General features: G+C 56.4%; 1 protein-coding gene across 1 annotated transcript; it reads right to left on the minus strand.

Moving 5' to 3' along the window:
• Nucleotides 1–210: 210 nt before the first annotated feature.
• On the minus strand, nucleotides 211–16,259 carry BPIFB3 (BPI fold containing family B member 3). The gene is made up of 15 exons (XM_075527801.1): nucleotides 16,148–16,259; nucleotides 14,992–15,148; nucleotides 13,443–13,547; nucleotides 12,981–13,121; nucleotides 11,679–11,742; nucleotides 9,298–9,358; nucleotides 8,566–8,657; nucleotides 8,262–8,441; nucleotides 6,835–6,888; nucleotides 4,968–5,138; nucleotides 3,965–4,032; nucleotides 2,746–2,788; nucleotides 2,019–2,082; nucleotides 1,028–1,104; nucleotides 211–240 (listed from the first exon to the last, which is right to left on the minus strand). Exons 1-15 carry the CDS (start codon nucleotides 16,257–16,259, stop codon nucleotides 211–213), a joined length of 1,419 nt encoding a protein of 472 aa, XP_075383916.1.
• Nucleotides 16,260–16,691: the final 432 nt, after the last annotated feature.

Genomic DNA, 16,691 nt, shown 5'->3' on the forward strand with positions numbered 1-16,691 from the left:
CGCTGAGGCCCCAGGGCCCTCTGGGAGGCGGGGCCCTAGGGCTAGGCCTGCTCCCCACCCGACTGGGACAGAGTTGCAGAGCCAGAGGGCCTGGGTGGACCTGGTGAAGAAGCAATGCTGATGCTGTTATCAATACAGACTAGAAGGGAAATGGGCGCAGACGCAGGATTCTAGAAGTTACGAGGGAGGAATGATGGCCACCTCTCAGACTCAGGATGTCACGGTCAACACAACAGCATTCTGCAAAGAGCAAGAGTTTTCTGTTAGACCCTCTGAGTCCTTGTGCCCAACACCTCTGCTACGCCACATCCCCTGTCATCTGCCCTGTCACCCCTACCTCCAGCCTGAGGTTAGCACTGCACGTGGAACCAAATGGCATTCATTAATTGTCTAAGGGGTGGATCGACACAGGAATAAACAGCACCCACTGCAGCTCAGGTTGCTCAATTTGAGACTTAAGAAGATCCAACTTCAAGGTCGATTTCGGACATGATTTTACTATGTGTCCTTAGCCCACAAATTCAGCCTCCCTCAGGCTTAGTCCTCATATGAAAAATGGCTTAAGAACACCTCAGTTTGCCTGCCTCCCGGGGTCATTCCAAGCTCAAAGTTGCACTGGGTTGGCAGGGTATGAGGTCATGTTTACATCGAGCAAGAAAAAGTAGCGTGATAGGTTAGCAATGTCTGCCACAGGTACAGGGTAGACAGTCCATGTATGTCACCTTTGGACCACGGTCATTGTGATCTTGTGAGAATTTGAGGTTTCCATCCTTGTAAGCCAGAGAATCCATCTCAATTCAAGAGCGAAGGACTCTGATTGATTGGCAATATCTGCCATGGGCAAGGAAGGTGTGAGAGCGCTCGTACCAGCAATTTACCACCCCCAAATTAAGTACTTCATAATTCTTTGAGCAATTTTTAAAATGCTGCAGTTCAGAGGATGAGGTATGAATTTCCTCTTGAATTTCAAGTAGGACCCTTTATAGATGAAAGGTCCATTTGGACCACGTCTGCCTGGACAACTCACCTCTATTATCTCTAGGACCGCATTGGCAAAATTGACATTGAGAACCTTAGGCAGGGGGATTCCAACATCCAAAGCCACTGTGAAATGGAATGGTTGAAAGCAAATAACTTTAGTGGCGGGGGGGGGGGATAAAGGTAGGACTTAGTGTCCTATTTCTACCACTTTCCTTAGGCTAATTATTTCTCTCCTTGGAAACTTAATTCCCTATGGAAAACACCTATCCATACCTCTAAACCCCCCCAAAAAATTCCCATTGTTTGTAATACCATCAATGACTCTCCTCAGCCAAATCTGGCTCATCTACAGTCTAACCCAGTGGTTCTCAAACTGTAGGTTGCGACCCCTTTGAAGGTCACATGACCCTTTCATATGGGTCACCTGATTCATAACAGTAGCAAAATGACAGTTATGAAGTAGCAACAAAAAATGTTATGGCTCAGGGGCCACCACCATATGAGGAACTGTATGAAAGGGTCGTGGCATGAGGAAGGTTAAGAATCACTGGTCTTATCATTGTTTGTATAACCACTTCACTGGGTTGTGAGTTTGAGAACAGGGCCTAGGTACAACCAATCTCAAAATCCAGAGCTAGCATGAGGTAGATATTAAATAATGCTTTTTGGATAGACACATGGTCACCTGTGTTTGTTTACACACCTTAGCAATGCGGGGGGGTGGGGTGTGGAGAGGTCAACTAATCTCCTGTCTCAGTGTCGCTATCAGAATAATAAAGAACCAAATCAAACTCACTTCCATCAAGTCAATTCTGACACATGGCGACTCTAAAGGGCAGGGTAGAACTGCCCCTGTGGGTTTCTGAGACTATAACTCTATGGGAGTAGAAAGCCTCATCTTTCTCCCAAGGAGCCGCTGGTGGTTTCTAACTGCTGACCTTGTGGTTAGCAGCCCAACTCTTAACCACCACGCCACCAACATGAAGGGACTAAATCAGATGATCCCCAATTCAGATCCCTGAGACGGTCACTCATACCGTTGAGCTTTGGCACATAGGCCGCCCGGACCACATCGCTGAGCCATTCTTCCAAACGAGACACCTGCAGCAAAGCACACGAGGATTTCCCAGGGAGCGGCTCACCCATTCCTCCCAAGGATGGGGAATCAGAGGTCCAATTGCCCCAGCCTCCCCCAAGCCTGAAGACACAGGGGTGGGCAGTTCACCCCATCACCCCACAGGGCCTCAGAAAAGGCTCCTCCCTAGAGGAAAGATCTCCAGGGCAGAGAGGGGTGCAGTGCCTGAAAAGAGGGGTGAGGACGTGCCCAGCTCAAGGAGAACTCCGTGACGTCAGACCTTAGAACTCTGTCCATGGAGGGACCCTTAGAATGTCTAGAACCCAGGACCATCGTGAGATTCCAGAACCTCAGAACTCTGAGAGGAACAGGGACCTCGGGGCTCTGAAACGTTAGAACTTTCATAATTTGGGAAGCATCAACTTGTGCAGAGTGTCAGGATTTTGGACCCCTGTGAGGTTCCGGATGTTTACAACTTGGTGAGGTTCTGAGACGTTCTGGGAAGATCATGTGCGTCCCTTTCCTTGACCGACACATGCTCCCCTGAACCTTACCTGCTCTAGCTTATTCAGGCAGAGCCACCGGGATGCCAACTCAAGTATTTGGACCCTAATTCATCCCAGCCCTCTTCCAACCCCCGTGTGAAGACCCCCACCCCCACCAAGCTGCTCCCCAGCACAGGAACTTACATCAAAGCTCCGGGAATAGGAGGAGGTCAACTTGGCACTGAGCCTGGTGGGGACAAGAGAGAGGTTGAGAGGCCTGGTTCCCACCACCACCTGCTAAGAGCCACCCTGCTCCCCCACCATTCCACCCCCAACCTGCCCAAACTTGAGCTCACAGGGATCAGGAAACAGACCCGTCTCAGAGACTAGCCGGTCTACTCAGAGTCTCTGTTTGTTTTCCTGCCTGTAATATGGACCCAGAGGGCTCTAACCTTCCTTCTGACACATCTTGACTATCCCCTGGCACTCCGCAGCCTGCTCCTGGCTGTTCTGACCCTAGGCAAGTGGCTGGACCTGTCTCTGAGCAGTCATCCTGCCCCAGTCTGAGCCAGGAGCCCTGGGCGCCTTGCAAACAGCAGGCACTCACTAAAAGTGACAGCTGACTGATGCCCCCTGGCTGGCCCAACTGCAAGTCCAGGGCTGGACCACTGCTAGACATGGCTCTGCGCTGCCTGCGGGGCCAAGGCAGGAGCTATCCACTGGAAGTGAGAGATTCCCCCAGGCAGTGGGTGAGCCCCTCAGTCTAGGGCAGAGATCGGGCAGCAACAGACCCAAGTGGGAAGCCATGACACACAGATCCCAGAGTCCCCTGAGAAATCCCTTGCATCCAGGCAGGAACTGACGGCCCCAGGTTCCGAGCCATGGTGAGAGAGAGCACTGGTCCTGGACCGTGGGGTCCCAGACTATAGGCATGGTTCCACAGACAACCCAGTGGGGGCGCCCGGAACTGCCAAGAGTAGCTCCACCAAGTGTAAAATGGCTGCACCCCATCACCTCTGTTACTACCACTGACACCTCTTTCCATGGCGATGGCAAGAGCGAGCAGAGAAATAGCAGATCCTACGAAACCACAGCACTGTCGAATATGCTGGCTCTGTGGGAGGTGCCTGGGGCTGAGAATTCAGGAGCTGTGACTCTTCGTGCCTGCCTGGGCTCTCTCCCAGGTTTAAGCAGCAATGGGATCCGGTAGAAGCAGGCCAGCTCTGGAATCTGTCTCCCTGAGCCTCAACTGCCTCATCTGTAAAATGGGCTAGCATAGTCCCCTCCCTGGCAGGTCCTGAAGTCCAGGATGAAGCTGGTAGAACATGTGGACCCCAGTGGTGTTCATTAAATAGGAGCTATTGCTGGGTCCTGCCGGTCCCTGATTCTCGTTCCTAAAGATGAGGCCCAGGAGGCACGTTACCGTTCCAGGGACAGGGCGAGGTGCAGCTTGGTAGCCGAGGGAGCCAGCTGGGCACTCAGAATCATGACCTGCATGGGGCAGAGGGGCCTGAGGTTACCCTCCACCTCAGCAGAATGAGCCACATAGACAGGTCTGCCTCACCAAGAGCTGGCCAGCTGGGAAGCTATCCGCAGTCCCCTCGGTCTGTCCCCCTTCCCGGAACGCTGCTGGGTGTTAAGCTCCACACTGGGCATGGGTGGGGGTGGGGTGCAATTTAAAGGGTCTAGTGATCAAGAAACAAGAGCATTGCCCAGGAGGGCAATGGGGAGGAGGAGGAAATCACGGGCCCTGGAGCTTGAGGGGATTCTCCGCCTGTCCTGCAGAGGGGCTGCACTGGGTGGGGAAAGCTTCCCCTTGAAAGAGGAGGAGTCAGCCAAGGGGAGGGGAGAACTGCAGGCCAGAGACGGAGTCTGAGCAGTGGGAAGGGCAACCTCAAGTTCTCTGCCATCAAGCCAATGCGACTCATAGCAAACCGTATAGAACAAGGTAGAATTGTTCCTGTGGCTTTCTGAGCCTGTCACTCTGCGGGAGCAGAAAGCCTCGTCTTTCTCCCAAGGAGTGGCTGGTACTTTGGAACATCTGATCATGAGGTTAGCGGCCCAACGAGCAGCCGCTAAGCCACCGGGGCTCCTTAGGGTGCCCTCAAGTAGCTGAGGCTGAGGGTGCCGGCTGGGATGGCTGAGCAGGAGGCAGGAAGGCCTGGCAATGGGGAAGCAAGGCAGAGGGAGGGCAGGAGAGGGACCCACCTCTACCTCCCCCTCTGCTTGGGTATGTTTGGGAAAGCCAGTGGAGGTCAGGGCGGGGGGTGGGGGGAATGGATGGGGGGCTAGAGGGCTGTCTTGGAGATAACTGAGCCCGAGGGGCTGGGGAGATGGGGAGCAAGTTCTGTGTCTGGGCGGGCGTGAGGATGATTCATAGAGGGAGTGACCCCCAGTCCCCAGGCCCCTGCTCCTTATCCACTGACCACTTTCAGCTCAAAGAGGGCTTCCGGAGTTCCTGTGGGGACATAGGACTGCACGTGGATGGCAGCGGGGATGGAGACGGTGGCCTTCTTGTTCTGGAGAGAGACGGAGGGCGCTTCCTTCACCCGCAGGGAGAGCAGGAGGTGCTGGCCAGCGGGCAACGTGCCCAGCGCCTGCAGAGAGACCGGGCAGAGCAGGGGCCTGAGGGCAGCTGGGAGGTCCAGGTCGCGGGACCTATGGGGCAGTCAGCACTGAGCCTGTCTGAGCACTGACTGATGTGATAGCCTGAACGGTGGGCCTGGCATTCAGGTGGGGACACTGCAATCCGCGGCAGCATGTATCCCAGGCTCCCCATCTCACTCAGAGTCCACCTCCGCCAGGACCTCCTCTCCACCCCACCTCCCTCCACCGGCCCTCTCTGTACCCTTGGGCCCCCAAATTCATGGCTCCAACAACCTGCTTGGTAACCCCATCTCGGGACCTTTTCACTTGCTGTTCTGCCCCAGATAAGCTAAGCCTTGCCCTGTTCACCTCCTTCAGGCCTGTGCTCCAAAGTGGGGGCCTCAGGTGGCCCTCAAGCCACCTCCGCATCCCTAATCCTCCTTCTCTGCTACCCACCACTCTTGATGTTGTTTTTGGTTGGGTGCCTGTCGCCCCTCTCAGCACAGGGGCCTTTGTCTCCCTTTCACCCTTTGCCTCTTCGGCATCCTCAGCACCTGGCACAAGCCTCGGTCTTCAGTAGCAGATGCTCAGTAAGTAGTAAGTGGCAAACAGAAGGAGTTCTAAGATTAGGAAAGTCTGAGACACAGCGTCGCTGCCCTGGTGGAATTTGGGGGCCAGACCTGGGCTCTTGGTGTGACAGGGTCATCACTGGATTCTACCTGGTGTGTCTGTAGACTCGGGAGCCACAGAACCAGGGGCAGAGAGGGGGCGTTGAGGTTCTGGGGCTCGAAAGCCAGCAAGAAAGGAAAGACTCAAGCCTCCAGGGGCGAGTTCAGCCTCCCCAAGCTGGAGGGAGCTCCCTGAGCTGCTGCACCTGTGTGGCCCTGCTCTCTCTCTCTCACACACACATCTGACAATCCCTCACCCCGTGTGGCCCTGCTCTCTCTCTCTCTCTCTCTCTCTCTCTCTCTCTCTCTCTCTCACACACACACACACACACACACACACACACATCCCTGAGCTGCTGGACCCGTGTGACCCTGCTCTCTCTCTCTCTTTCTCTCTCTCTCACACACACACACACACACACACACACACATCCGACAAACCCTCCCCCTCCCGTTGGAAACTTGGGCTTTCTGAGCCAATTTCCAACTATAGTAAACCAGCTGTCTCATAGGGACCTTGTGCAGTCATTTAAACGTCAGTATGAATTCAGTCTCATAGCTAAGAAGTGGCTAGTCCAGCTCCAGCTGAACGGATAGGAGAGCAGAGGCTGTCGGGTACCAGTGCCCACCAGCCAAATCTCCCTTGTTCTTCACCCTCTCTTCCCTCCCTAAGACTAATGCCCTGGGTCTTCTTCCCGAGGACAGACAAGAGCAGGGCCGAGGTGAAGAAGGCAGTTGAGGGAGAGAACTCAGTCATCTGCAAAGAACCTTCCTATCCTGCCCTCTGCCTGACAGAGAAGGAGCAGCCACAGGATGAATGCCCAGTTGGCTTCGGGGACAGCAAAACCCTGGTCTTTCCTCTCCAAGGGAAGTCTGCTATCAGGGAACAATAAAGCACCATTAGTCGTTCACACGTTAGTATGAATTTGGACTGAACGTTCGAACACAGGCCGACTGAGAGACTCCGGAGTTGCACTCGGACTCATTAGCTCTGCAGTGATCCGGGCCCGCGTCTCCCAAACATGAGAGAGTTGCTCACCTCAGGAAGCAACGCCGACAGGTCTGTGGTTGTCAGGGGCACGTTCCTGGGAACCTGGACCCAAGACCAAATGGGAGGAGGCGTGAGCACAGCAGGACTAGAATCCTCTGGCCCCACACAACACCCACGACCCACAGCCAGGAATCCCACTGTCCCCACACAACACCAGTCACCCTGACGGAGTGCTCCCTAGGTTCCTGGCACACGCCCGGGGCTTGTCATGGCTTGATCACGTCAGTTTTACCGCAGCTCAGAGAGGCGGGTGCTCTGGAGACCCCATGTGAGGAGTAGAGAAACTGAGGCATCTGCCCAGGGTCAGAGAGCAGCTCACCTTGAAGCCAGTCTGTCAGAGCTGCCAGCCTGAAGGCCCCAGAGCCCAACCCAATCCCAGACCTATCTCACCTTTGACTCCATATTTTGAAAAATTACCGTTTTACTTCTAAATATTTTCTATCCGGAAGGTGCACTGGCTCTGTCCTTCCTCCCCTAAAGGCACCTGGGTAGCAGTCACTAAAGAGATGGACTCCCCAGCTCCCCCCATTCTGCCAGCCCCCAGAGCCTCTGAACCACCCACATCCTCTTCTCAGACAGACCTGCTCTCACGGAATAAACCCACAGCCACACTCTCCTGGTACTCCGCTGTCATCCCTGGTGGGTGGGTGGAGCTTGGAGAGCCCCCTCCCACCACAGTACACACTCACGTCCACTCACACCCTGACACATGCAGCCATTAGCCGACCCTGAAGACACCCGCCTTCACTCAGGACCCTGTACCCAAATCCCAGAGGCCCTCCAAGTGCTCTCTGACCCCACATCCAGGGAGGGACCAACCCCTGATCCGCTGGGGTCTCAGGGGGTCAGAGTTCAGTGCCTCTGCAGAGATCTGGCACCAAGAAAATGCCTCTGGGAGGGGCTGAGTCGGCCAGATATCTGGGAGTGGGGAGAGGGGCCCCCGACTGATACAAAGTGGCCTCAGAGCAAGCACCCAGGGACCCTTGGCTCCGTCCCACCCTGTTTTTCTTCTCTCCAACTCAAATCTTCCCCCAGAAAGCAGTAGGAATGTTAACCAGGCACCCTTTAGTGTGAAGTGTGGCTCCACCCCCTTAGCCAGATTCCTGGGGGGGGGGGCGGGGGGGAGCCTGGGATGAAGAACTGGCTGCATGTCAAAGGGCAGTCTTGACAGAGACTTCCCAGAGTCCTGTGTGAAGGAATCAGTCAGGGTGAGCCACATGGAGGGCCTGGAACAGGAAGCCAAGGGTGCGCTGTCCACCCCCCACCCCCCACTCCCCGTCCCCATCCCACCCCTGCTAGAAACTTGTCTGGAGGGGAGGACCACACAAAGCTGAGCATGGGCAGAGCTGGTGTGGCGCCGGTACAAGGCAGGGAGCCCCGCCCCTCCTCCCAGCATCCCTGGCTGCCACCCTCACCAGCTCCGGGGTGATGTCGATGTCCAGAGCGCCGTTGGTCTGCAGGAGTCCGAAGACGGTGTTGAAGAGGTACAGCGGCACTGTCACCTGGGACGTGTGATCCTCCTTGGGGGGCACCTTGACAGGCTTCGGGGGCTTGGGAAAGTCGATGATGTCACCGGCCACACCCTTGACGATGGGCTGCAGGTGCAGGAGACGGGACGTGAGTCGGTCGCTGGACTGCTCGCCCACCCAGCCGTGATCCCCGCCATCCTCAACACGGCCCCCACACCCAGCTTCCACCAAGGCCTCCGCAGACACTCACGTTGATGTCCAGTTCTATGTACTGGTTGGAGATGAGAGGCAGTGTCGCCAGAGAGAATTCCACTGACCCAAGAGCCCCAAGGGGCACCAGGCCTGCAGGGGGGAGGGGGAGGGGGAGGGGAGACTCCATAAGCCCCAATAACAGCAGACTCAATTTTAATATTCACTTGAGTGCCACTATCATCCCATTTTGCGGAGAAAGAAACTGAGGCCTAAAGGAAGCCGCCAGCCAAGGCCACACAAGCCACGGAGGAACGAGGCCGGCATTCAAAGCCAGGCCTTCCTGTCCTTCAGAGCTGGTGCCGCTTACCACACTGCTTCCCTGCCTCTCACCTAGACCGCTACAGAGAGAGACGCCGGCACCGAGATACCTATGCCCACCCCGCTGGCCCTTCTTGGACTTGTTTGAGCCCTGTGTGACCACGAACCTCATCCGTGCCTCCACATGGCTGGGGGAGACCGTCATCCTGCCTGCCCAGGGAGGTCATTCAAATTACACTGGCCAGATAGTCTCCTGAAACCCCACCCCGCAAGAAGACAGAGAGTTGAAAGGTTCTGAGTCCCCCAGGCCAAGGCTCTGCCGCCATTGAGCCTTCTCAAAGTGGGCAGTGTAAGAGGAGGAAGTGAAAGTTCCAGAATCTACCCCATCTCACTCCTCCTGAGACACCCCACCCCCACCCCTTGGCAGTGGACGAGAGGAGGACACAGAGGAGGGGGCTGGACCCCAACTTACTCAGCACAGAGCCCAGGAGCTCATTCACCACACCCAGCACACTGTCCACCACGGGGCAGAGCTACGTGAGAAGAGACGGACATGGTAGAAAGAACACATGAACCCCAGCAGGGCACAGGGGGCAGGCAGCTGTGCTTCCCTTACGTGATGTGCTGCGTGACCCCAGGGACCAAGTCAAGATGGAATGTGGACGCTAGTTGGGGGCAAAAGGGGCGAGGAGGGGGCTGGTGCCTTGGTTGTGGCTTGAAGTCTCAGAAGACAGAGTAAGAAGGTGCAGAGGACCCTTCCCCAAGCCCCCAAGCATTGCTTCTCTTTGTTGCATGGGTCCCATCAGGAAACCCCAAAGGATGCTGGGGGCTGACACACTTCACTTCCAGGACCAGTTGGGGAGAGGGTAAGGCCCTCACAGGAGGCTGTGGCTCCCTTTGAGGTTTCAGGCCCCTTCAACCAACCCCAAGTAGTCACAGAGACCCTGAGACCCCTAGAATGAAGGTTCCCCCCAGCAGATAGGGAACCCTTGTCCTCCCTCAGAGAATCAGGCCTGGCCCTGGTGTCCACCCCCTATACCACGGCATTCTCCCTGAAAGCCCAGCATCGTGAGAGCCACAGGCAGGCGGGCCAGCTGTGAGAGCCCTGTCCCTGAGACCCACAGCCTACTGGAGTTCAACCCTTTTGTTTCACCAGGGCCCGAAGATGGGCACCTTGCCCAAGGTCGCACAGCGGTTTACGGAGAGGCAAGAGAAGGCTTTGGCATTTAAACCTGAAGCCCCAAACTCCAGGGCCTGGGGCGGGGTGGGTCAGACGTGTCACCGATTTGGCAGAGGGAGGCCAGAAGGGGCAGTGCTGGGTGAATGAGGTAAGGTGGGATAGGGCGGGGAGGCAGCCCCTCTTGGCGCCAGCTGGGCATGACCTACAGGTAGAAGGCTCCAGGGTGGCTGGGTTTGCTAATTGCATAAGAAAAGCCAGAAATCCGGATTGCTAAGAAAAACCTCCAATCTCTAAATGTTGGCAAGGGGCTCTGATTTTAAAAACAAGGGCATATAAAACCTGTCTTCCGGCCAATTTTCCCAGGGACCCAACTTCAGGGCTGTGGTTTCAAGAGGTATCCACACACCCTTTCATTGACATCCACCTGAGAATTTGTCATTCGACATCCCCAGCAATTAGACGACCCCAACTGGGAGTTCCCCCCTACCCCCTACAGCTCCCGCTGAGTTTCGCCAAGCCCTGGGCAGTTCTGCCAACCCTCTTCCCATCCCTGCCAGCCCCACCTGGACATTCTTCTCAAGGGCTCTCGAGGGTGAGCGGGGCCTGGGCGTCAGGAGGCAGAGATGACTGTGTGACATCTAAGTCCCTGCCCCTTCCAGCCTCAGCGAAAGCAGGGTTGGGCCAGCCCCGGCTTTCCTCGGGTGTGGCTGGTCCCCCCAAGGAAGCTGGAGATGGCCATGGACAACATCCTTGGACAGGTTCGTCATCACGTGTCTAGGTTCTGATACCTTGACACACATGTGTGAAGAGGTGAGCCGCTAACCGAAAGCTTGGACCCACCAGCCACCCGCGGTAGAAAGACGGGGCAGTCAGTCAGCTTCTGACAGTGGGTTTGGATTTGGGTTAATAGGAACATTATTTTACTTTCTGGATGTTGTTGCTACGCACCAAACCCGCTCCCACCAAGTCAGTGCCGGCTCACAGGGACCCTATAGGACAGGGCAGTGTGGTCTGGGGGTGTCTGGAATATAAGTCTTTGCAAGAGGAGAGAGCATAGTCTTTCTCCTGAGGAGGGGTTGGGAGTTTTCAAACTGCCGACCTTATGCCTAGCAGCCCAACCCATAACCACCACACCAAACAAATCCCTTTACAGGAAAATAATCTAAAGCTAACATAAAGGGGGGGGAAATCAAGTCAATAATAATATAAGTGGCAAAAATAGAGCCAACCCCATAGCCGTTGAGTAGATTCTAACTCGGAAGGACCCTAGAGGATACTGAGGTGACTGCCCCCGTAGAGTTCTCTAGGCTGTAAGGCTTTACAAAGAGCGGCTGCTACATCGTTCGCAGAGATGGAGCAGCTGGTGGGTTTGAACCGCAGACCTTGTGGTTAGCAGTAGAGCCCTTGAGCCACCAGCAGTTCCCAGGAGGTAAGAAAGGGACTTGAATTTGGAATTAGAGAATGTTGGCCTTCAGGAGCTGTAAATTCAGGACTCAGAGGATTGGGGTCCAGACCCACTAAAAGACAAGAGGTGGCAGCCCCGGAGGCTAGGATAGGATTACCCAAGGCTATGGGTGGGATGTGCAATCTGATCCAGCTGGCGCCCAGCTTTATATTAAACTGGGGCGCGGGGGGGGGCACTACCTGGGGGGAGGGGCAGGCCCCACACTCACCAATCCTGGAAGCACCTTGAAGAGTGTCTGCTCCACAACTCCAAAGAGCGGTGCGGGCAGCAGCCTGGACAGAGGGGGTTGGTGTCTGGGTGTGACCGCTGACCGGGGATGCACCCACCCGATGGCAGAGGACAGGGAAGGTGGATCCTGGGGTCCCTGGGTTTTTCCCATGTCCTCTCTGGGTGGGGTTGGTTGGGGCTTTGGGACCTGAACCCCTGGACCCCAGGCCCTGAGGAGTCTTTTCCACAACTTGCTTCAGTCCCCCGGGGCCTGTACCATGCCCACCTCACAGAGAGTGCATGAGAGCACAGGGAGGCTCAGTGAGCATTTTCTCTCCTTGTCTCCCCCCACAGCTATAAACAGATGGGCCTAGAACAGCATCCGGCTCACAGCTCAAGTGTTATTTGTTGAGGATGGATGGATGGATGGATGGATGGATGGATGGATGGATGGATGGATGGATGGATGGATGGATGGATGGATGGACGGACGGACGGTCTGAGGATGGATGGGAAGTACACGTGGATGGACCCAGCCCATTTAAAGGTCATGGGGGGCAGGGGTAAGTTGGTGACCACCCCCTGAAAAAGGTGCTTCTGATGACCCTTCACTGGCCAAGGTGACCCAGCAAAGTCTGGGGGCTGGTGGATATAGGATTCAGTCTGGAGTGTAGACAGAACAGGGAGACACCAGGCAAGGGTGGCCAGAGGTGGGTACAGGATGCTGGGGCGAGGTCCCAGATCAGCCTCATATCCAAGCGTGACTCAAACACAGTCGATGTGACCTTGACTTGACAAGCCCCTTGCCTCTGCTGTGTGGGGTGTGTAGGGAAGAGCAGGGGTCCTGAACGGTACTGGGGAGAGGGGGAGAGGCCAGGGTGGGCAGGGTGACTCAGAGCCCCCGCCCCTCACACACACCCTTCCTCCCGGGGGCCTCTCCTTATACAGATGGGAAGTCAAACCCAAGCACAACACAGGGCTCTCCTGGGGTCAGTGCTGGGTGCTGTGGGGCGGGGCGGGGGGGGGGGGGAGAACAACCGCAGATAGTGAGACCACAGACAGTCCGGACCTGCCCTGCCTGGTCCCAGGAGGCCGGAAAAGGGGTGGAGGGTTTAGGTGGGTGGCGGGGGCTGCAGGCTGGGAGGCCAAAGCCAAGCCGTCTGCACAGCGAGTGAAACCCGGCAGGGTGGGCGGGGACGGATGCCCTCAGGCCCCGCCCAGCCGGTCGCTGGGTCAGAACCTGGGGATCTCCCGGTACGCCCCAGACAAAACCAAGTCACGGGCGTAGGAACAGCGGACTCACCCCGAGAGCAGGCTGATGTGGCCCAGGAGCGTGCTGCAGCGCTTGAGGATGAGGATGGGGGTGCCTCGCGAGCTCACGCCCAGCGCCACCCGCGACGACACGTTCACCTCCACCGCCAGCTGCAGCAGGCCGCCCAGGGGGCTGGCGAGGGGGCTGGCTGCTGAGGGCGCGGCTGGGGCGTGCTCCTCCCTCCCCAACCCAGCCAAGACCCGCCCCAGCTGCACACACCCCCACCCCTTCACTGCCCCCTTCGAGCTGCTTCTGTGTGAGCTCCACCCCCCTTCTCCCACACCCTGCATTCTCGCCCCATTTGCAGACCCCTCTGCAAATGTGTAAGATGGAAGCCCTTTGAAAAGCAATAGGTGGAGAAAGAGTAGGGGTCGGAGGGGGGGACAGTGAGCAGGGGAGAGTGGGACAGTAAAGTGAGTGGAAAGGGGGAGGGAGGCCTTCCAGGCCACTCACCCAGAGCCGTGCAGGCCCACCTTGGTGTGCAGGTCCACCTGCACCCCAACGCCCGGCAGCAGCTTCAGCAACACCTTGGGCAGGGTTATCTCCTCTATCTTCAGCCTGCAGTGGACGTGGGGCCAGGGAGTCTTCACTCCAACACTCCAGCTACCCGCCTGCCTGCCCACCCCATAGCACCTGGATCAGGCCCGACCAGGTGGGGCCCAGGCTTGCCTTGAATGTGCCCCCCCCCCACACTCATCTTACCACCTCTAGCACATAGAAGTAAGAGTGGGCCTTGAGCCCGATACCATGCCTCTGTGGGTCCCAGCTTCCTCGTCTGTAAAGCGGGGCACTGCTAGTGCCCAGCACAGAGAGGTGTTGCAAAGACAATGTGAGATGATGCTGGTACAGAAGCTGGCAGAGCAGCCAGATGCCCCAAACTCATCTGTAGACAATGGGACATCCCCTCATGGAAGGGTCACAAGAAAGGGATGAGTCAGGCAGGCAGAGTGCAGTAAAGCACTGATGAAATACACACTATTCCTCTGGTTCCTTGAGGCTTCCTCACCCCCCACCCTCCCACCACCATGACCCCAGTCCTGCCTTTCACTGCGGGCTAGACCGGAGCAAGTGCACAAGTACAGATAAGAGGTAAGAGCTCATGACACACGGAATTCAGGAACAGGAATGGGAATAGCGACACCAGGAGGGTAGGGGGAAGGTGGGGAGGGTAGAGGAGGAAGAGGGAACTGATTATAATGATGGCTACATAATCACATACCCCACCACCACCCAGGAAGGCAAACAACAGAAACCACGGGGAAGGGAGACAGCGGTAGGTGTAAGATATGGAAATAATAATAATTCATCATTTATCAAGGGGCCATGGGGGGGTGAAGAGGAGCTGATACCAAGGGCTCAATAGAAAGCAAATGTTTAGAAAATAATGATGGCAACATATGTACAGATATGCTTGATACAATTGATGTACGGATTATCGTAAGAGCCCCCAATAAAATGATCTTTTAATAAAGACAAAGCACCAGACCAGAGGCTCCTTGGAAGAAAGATGAGGTTTTCTACTTCCATGAAGTGTGACATCCCTGGAAACCCATGGGTGCAGTTCTACCCTGTCCTCTAGGGGTCGCTGTGTGCCCAGAGTTTTGAGTTTGAGGCACGGAGACTCCTTTCATGGAAGTGTCCTCCCAGGGCCTCAGTCCAGTTTAGCTTCTGGGCTTGATCCTTTCTCCCCACCCATCCCCACCCCACAACCCAGAGCAAGCCAGAAAGAGCTGAGAGCAGAGAAGGGGCTCGTTTGAAGGTGATGCAGACAGAGCTGTGCAGATACCTTGGTTCGCACAGAGGGTCTAAGCATCTTTCCCCGGGCTCATGGAGTGGGTGATGGGAAGTGACCCCAAAGCCGGGGGTCTCACTCCCAATAGCACGCAATGAGCTTGCAAATCCAAGTCCCGGGACTCCCTGCCCAGTAACCCCAAATTAGAACAAAGTAAGTCCCAGCACAGGCCAGAGGGCTCCTCCTCTAGGCCCCCCTGTGGGCACTCACCCGGAGAGCTCCTCAACCACGCCAAACACCCCGCCGTAGCTCAGCAGGCCGCCGCCTCCCAGCAGACCTCCTGATCCCAGGAGGCCCTGGTTCAAGGATGTCACTGTGCCCAGCACATTTTGCAGAATGGGTCCCCCGACCAGCGAGTTCTGGATGGCTGCAGAGAGGATGGGGGGTAGGAAGGGGCTGGAAAGGCCTCCCACTCCCCCCACCAGGACCCAGGCAGCTGCCCTGTTCCTCTGAGCTCCTACCGGACACCATTTTTAAAGAACCAACCCCAGAAGTTACATGCAGGCAGTGGCACCCACTGAGCCTGCGCTGAGCCCACCCTGCCTGACACACGGAAGGTACTCAGGGAGTGTCTGAAGAAATAAATCCACCGACTGCACACTGATCGATCGCTTCATATCTCTTCCCCTCCAATAAGGAAACTCAGGCACAGAGAGGGCCCAGGACTTGCCCAAAGTTACACAGCAAATTGGGTCTGACGAGGAGGGCTCCCCCATCCAGCTGGTCTACAATACCAGAAGGAAGGACAAAGTCAGAGGAGAGCTGCGTACAGCCACTGGAGGCGTGGGTCAAAAGAAGGGTCCATCCCTACCCCCTGGGGCGCCCCAGCCTGGCCCTGCGAGGCTTTTGAGAAAGGCAGAATGGAAGAGACCAGATTGGAGAGAACTGTCCTAGCCAAGGTGGGTTCCCTGAAGTTCTTCCTGTTCAGGATGACCCTGTTCTTCCAAGACTATTGCCCTGAGCTGGGCAGAGTGACTGCCTGGAGTTTCCCCCAGCCCAGAAATGTGAGGTCGAGACACTGGCCCACCTGCCTCTTTCTCCTGGGCCTCAACCCTAATCCCATCCCCATCCCAGGGTCCCAGCTGAGGAGACAGTGAATTGATCACTTATCTCAGTCTCCAACGCTAACCTTTAACCACCTGGAGACGCTCAGCTGCCTGCAGTGGCCCTCTAAAAGATATCAACCTGATTCCAGCATACCCATAAAGCAAAGAGCTTCGAGAGGCTTGTGGGAAAATGGAATTAAAAGATGGTGAGTCCCGCACCTCTTCCCCCCGCGCCCCCCCACCCCCCGGTGAACTTTTGGAAGCCTTCTAGTCTCCGTTCCAGTCAGACCCCTCCCAGGCTGCGCACACCTGAGGCTCACCTTTGCCAAGCTCATCCTTGTCGATCCGAGCGAGCGTGCCCACTGTCTCGAGCAGTCCGTGGCAAGGAGTCACTAGACCCCAGAGGAAAAGCAGAGAGCACACGCCTAACATTGTCGGCCACACACCTGTAAGGAGGGGAAAGAGCTCTCACTGCAAGCCTTTCCCCTGTCCCCTCCCCATCACCAACCCCGGGGCCCTTCGTCCCACCTGGCACAGCCCATGTCGAGCTTCACTGCCAGGAAAGCCTCACCAGCCCAAGGCAAGCAGCTTCCAGAGCACTCTGCGGTCTACAGGGCACCTTCCCATTTTACAGATGGGAAAACTGAGGCAGGGAGAGCCCTGAGGATTTGACCAAGGCCGCAGAGCTAATGGGTAACATGGTGAGAATCTAAGCGGGAGTCCGTCTGACTTCCAAGTCTTCATCCTCTGTGGCCCCAGTGAGGGCAGACTCCATGGGGAGAGTGCCAAGGGGCCGCCCTCCCTCCCCCAGGACAGCAGGGCGGAGGCTTTATCTCCTGGGCTTGCTTCACTGTTGGCTCACAA

Source organism: Tenrec ecaudatus, chromosome 12 (assembly GCF_050624435.1).
Source record: "Tenrec ecaudatus isolate mTenEca1 chromosome 12, mTenEca1.hap1, whole genome shotgun sequence".
In the NCBI taxonomy this organism is placed as follows: domain Eukaryota; kingdom Metazoa; phylum Chordata; class Mammalia; order Afrosoricida; family Tenrecidae; genus Tenrec; species Tenrec ecaudatus.

Excerpts from the sequence above, each read along its gene's own strand:
- BPIFB3 (XM_075527801.1), bottom strand. The coding sequence starts at position 16,259 with ATGTTAGGCGTGTGCTCTCTGCTTTTCCTCTGGGGTCTAGTGACTCCT. Across the intron at positions 2,789-3,964 it reads CTCGCCCTGTCCCTGGAACG|GCTCAGTGCCAAGTTGACCT; the intron begins GTAACGTGCCTC and ends TGTCCCCACCAG. Across the intron at positions 241-1,027 it reads CGGTCCTAGAGATAATAGAG|AATGCTGTTGTGTTGACCGT; the intron begins GTGAGTTGTCCA and ends TGCTCTTTGCAG.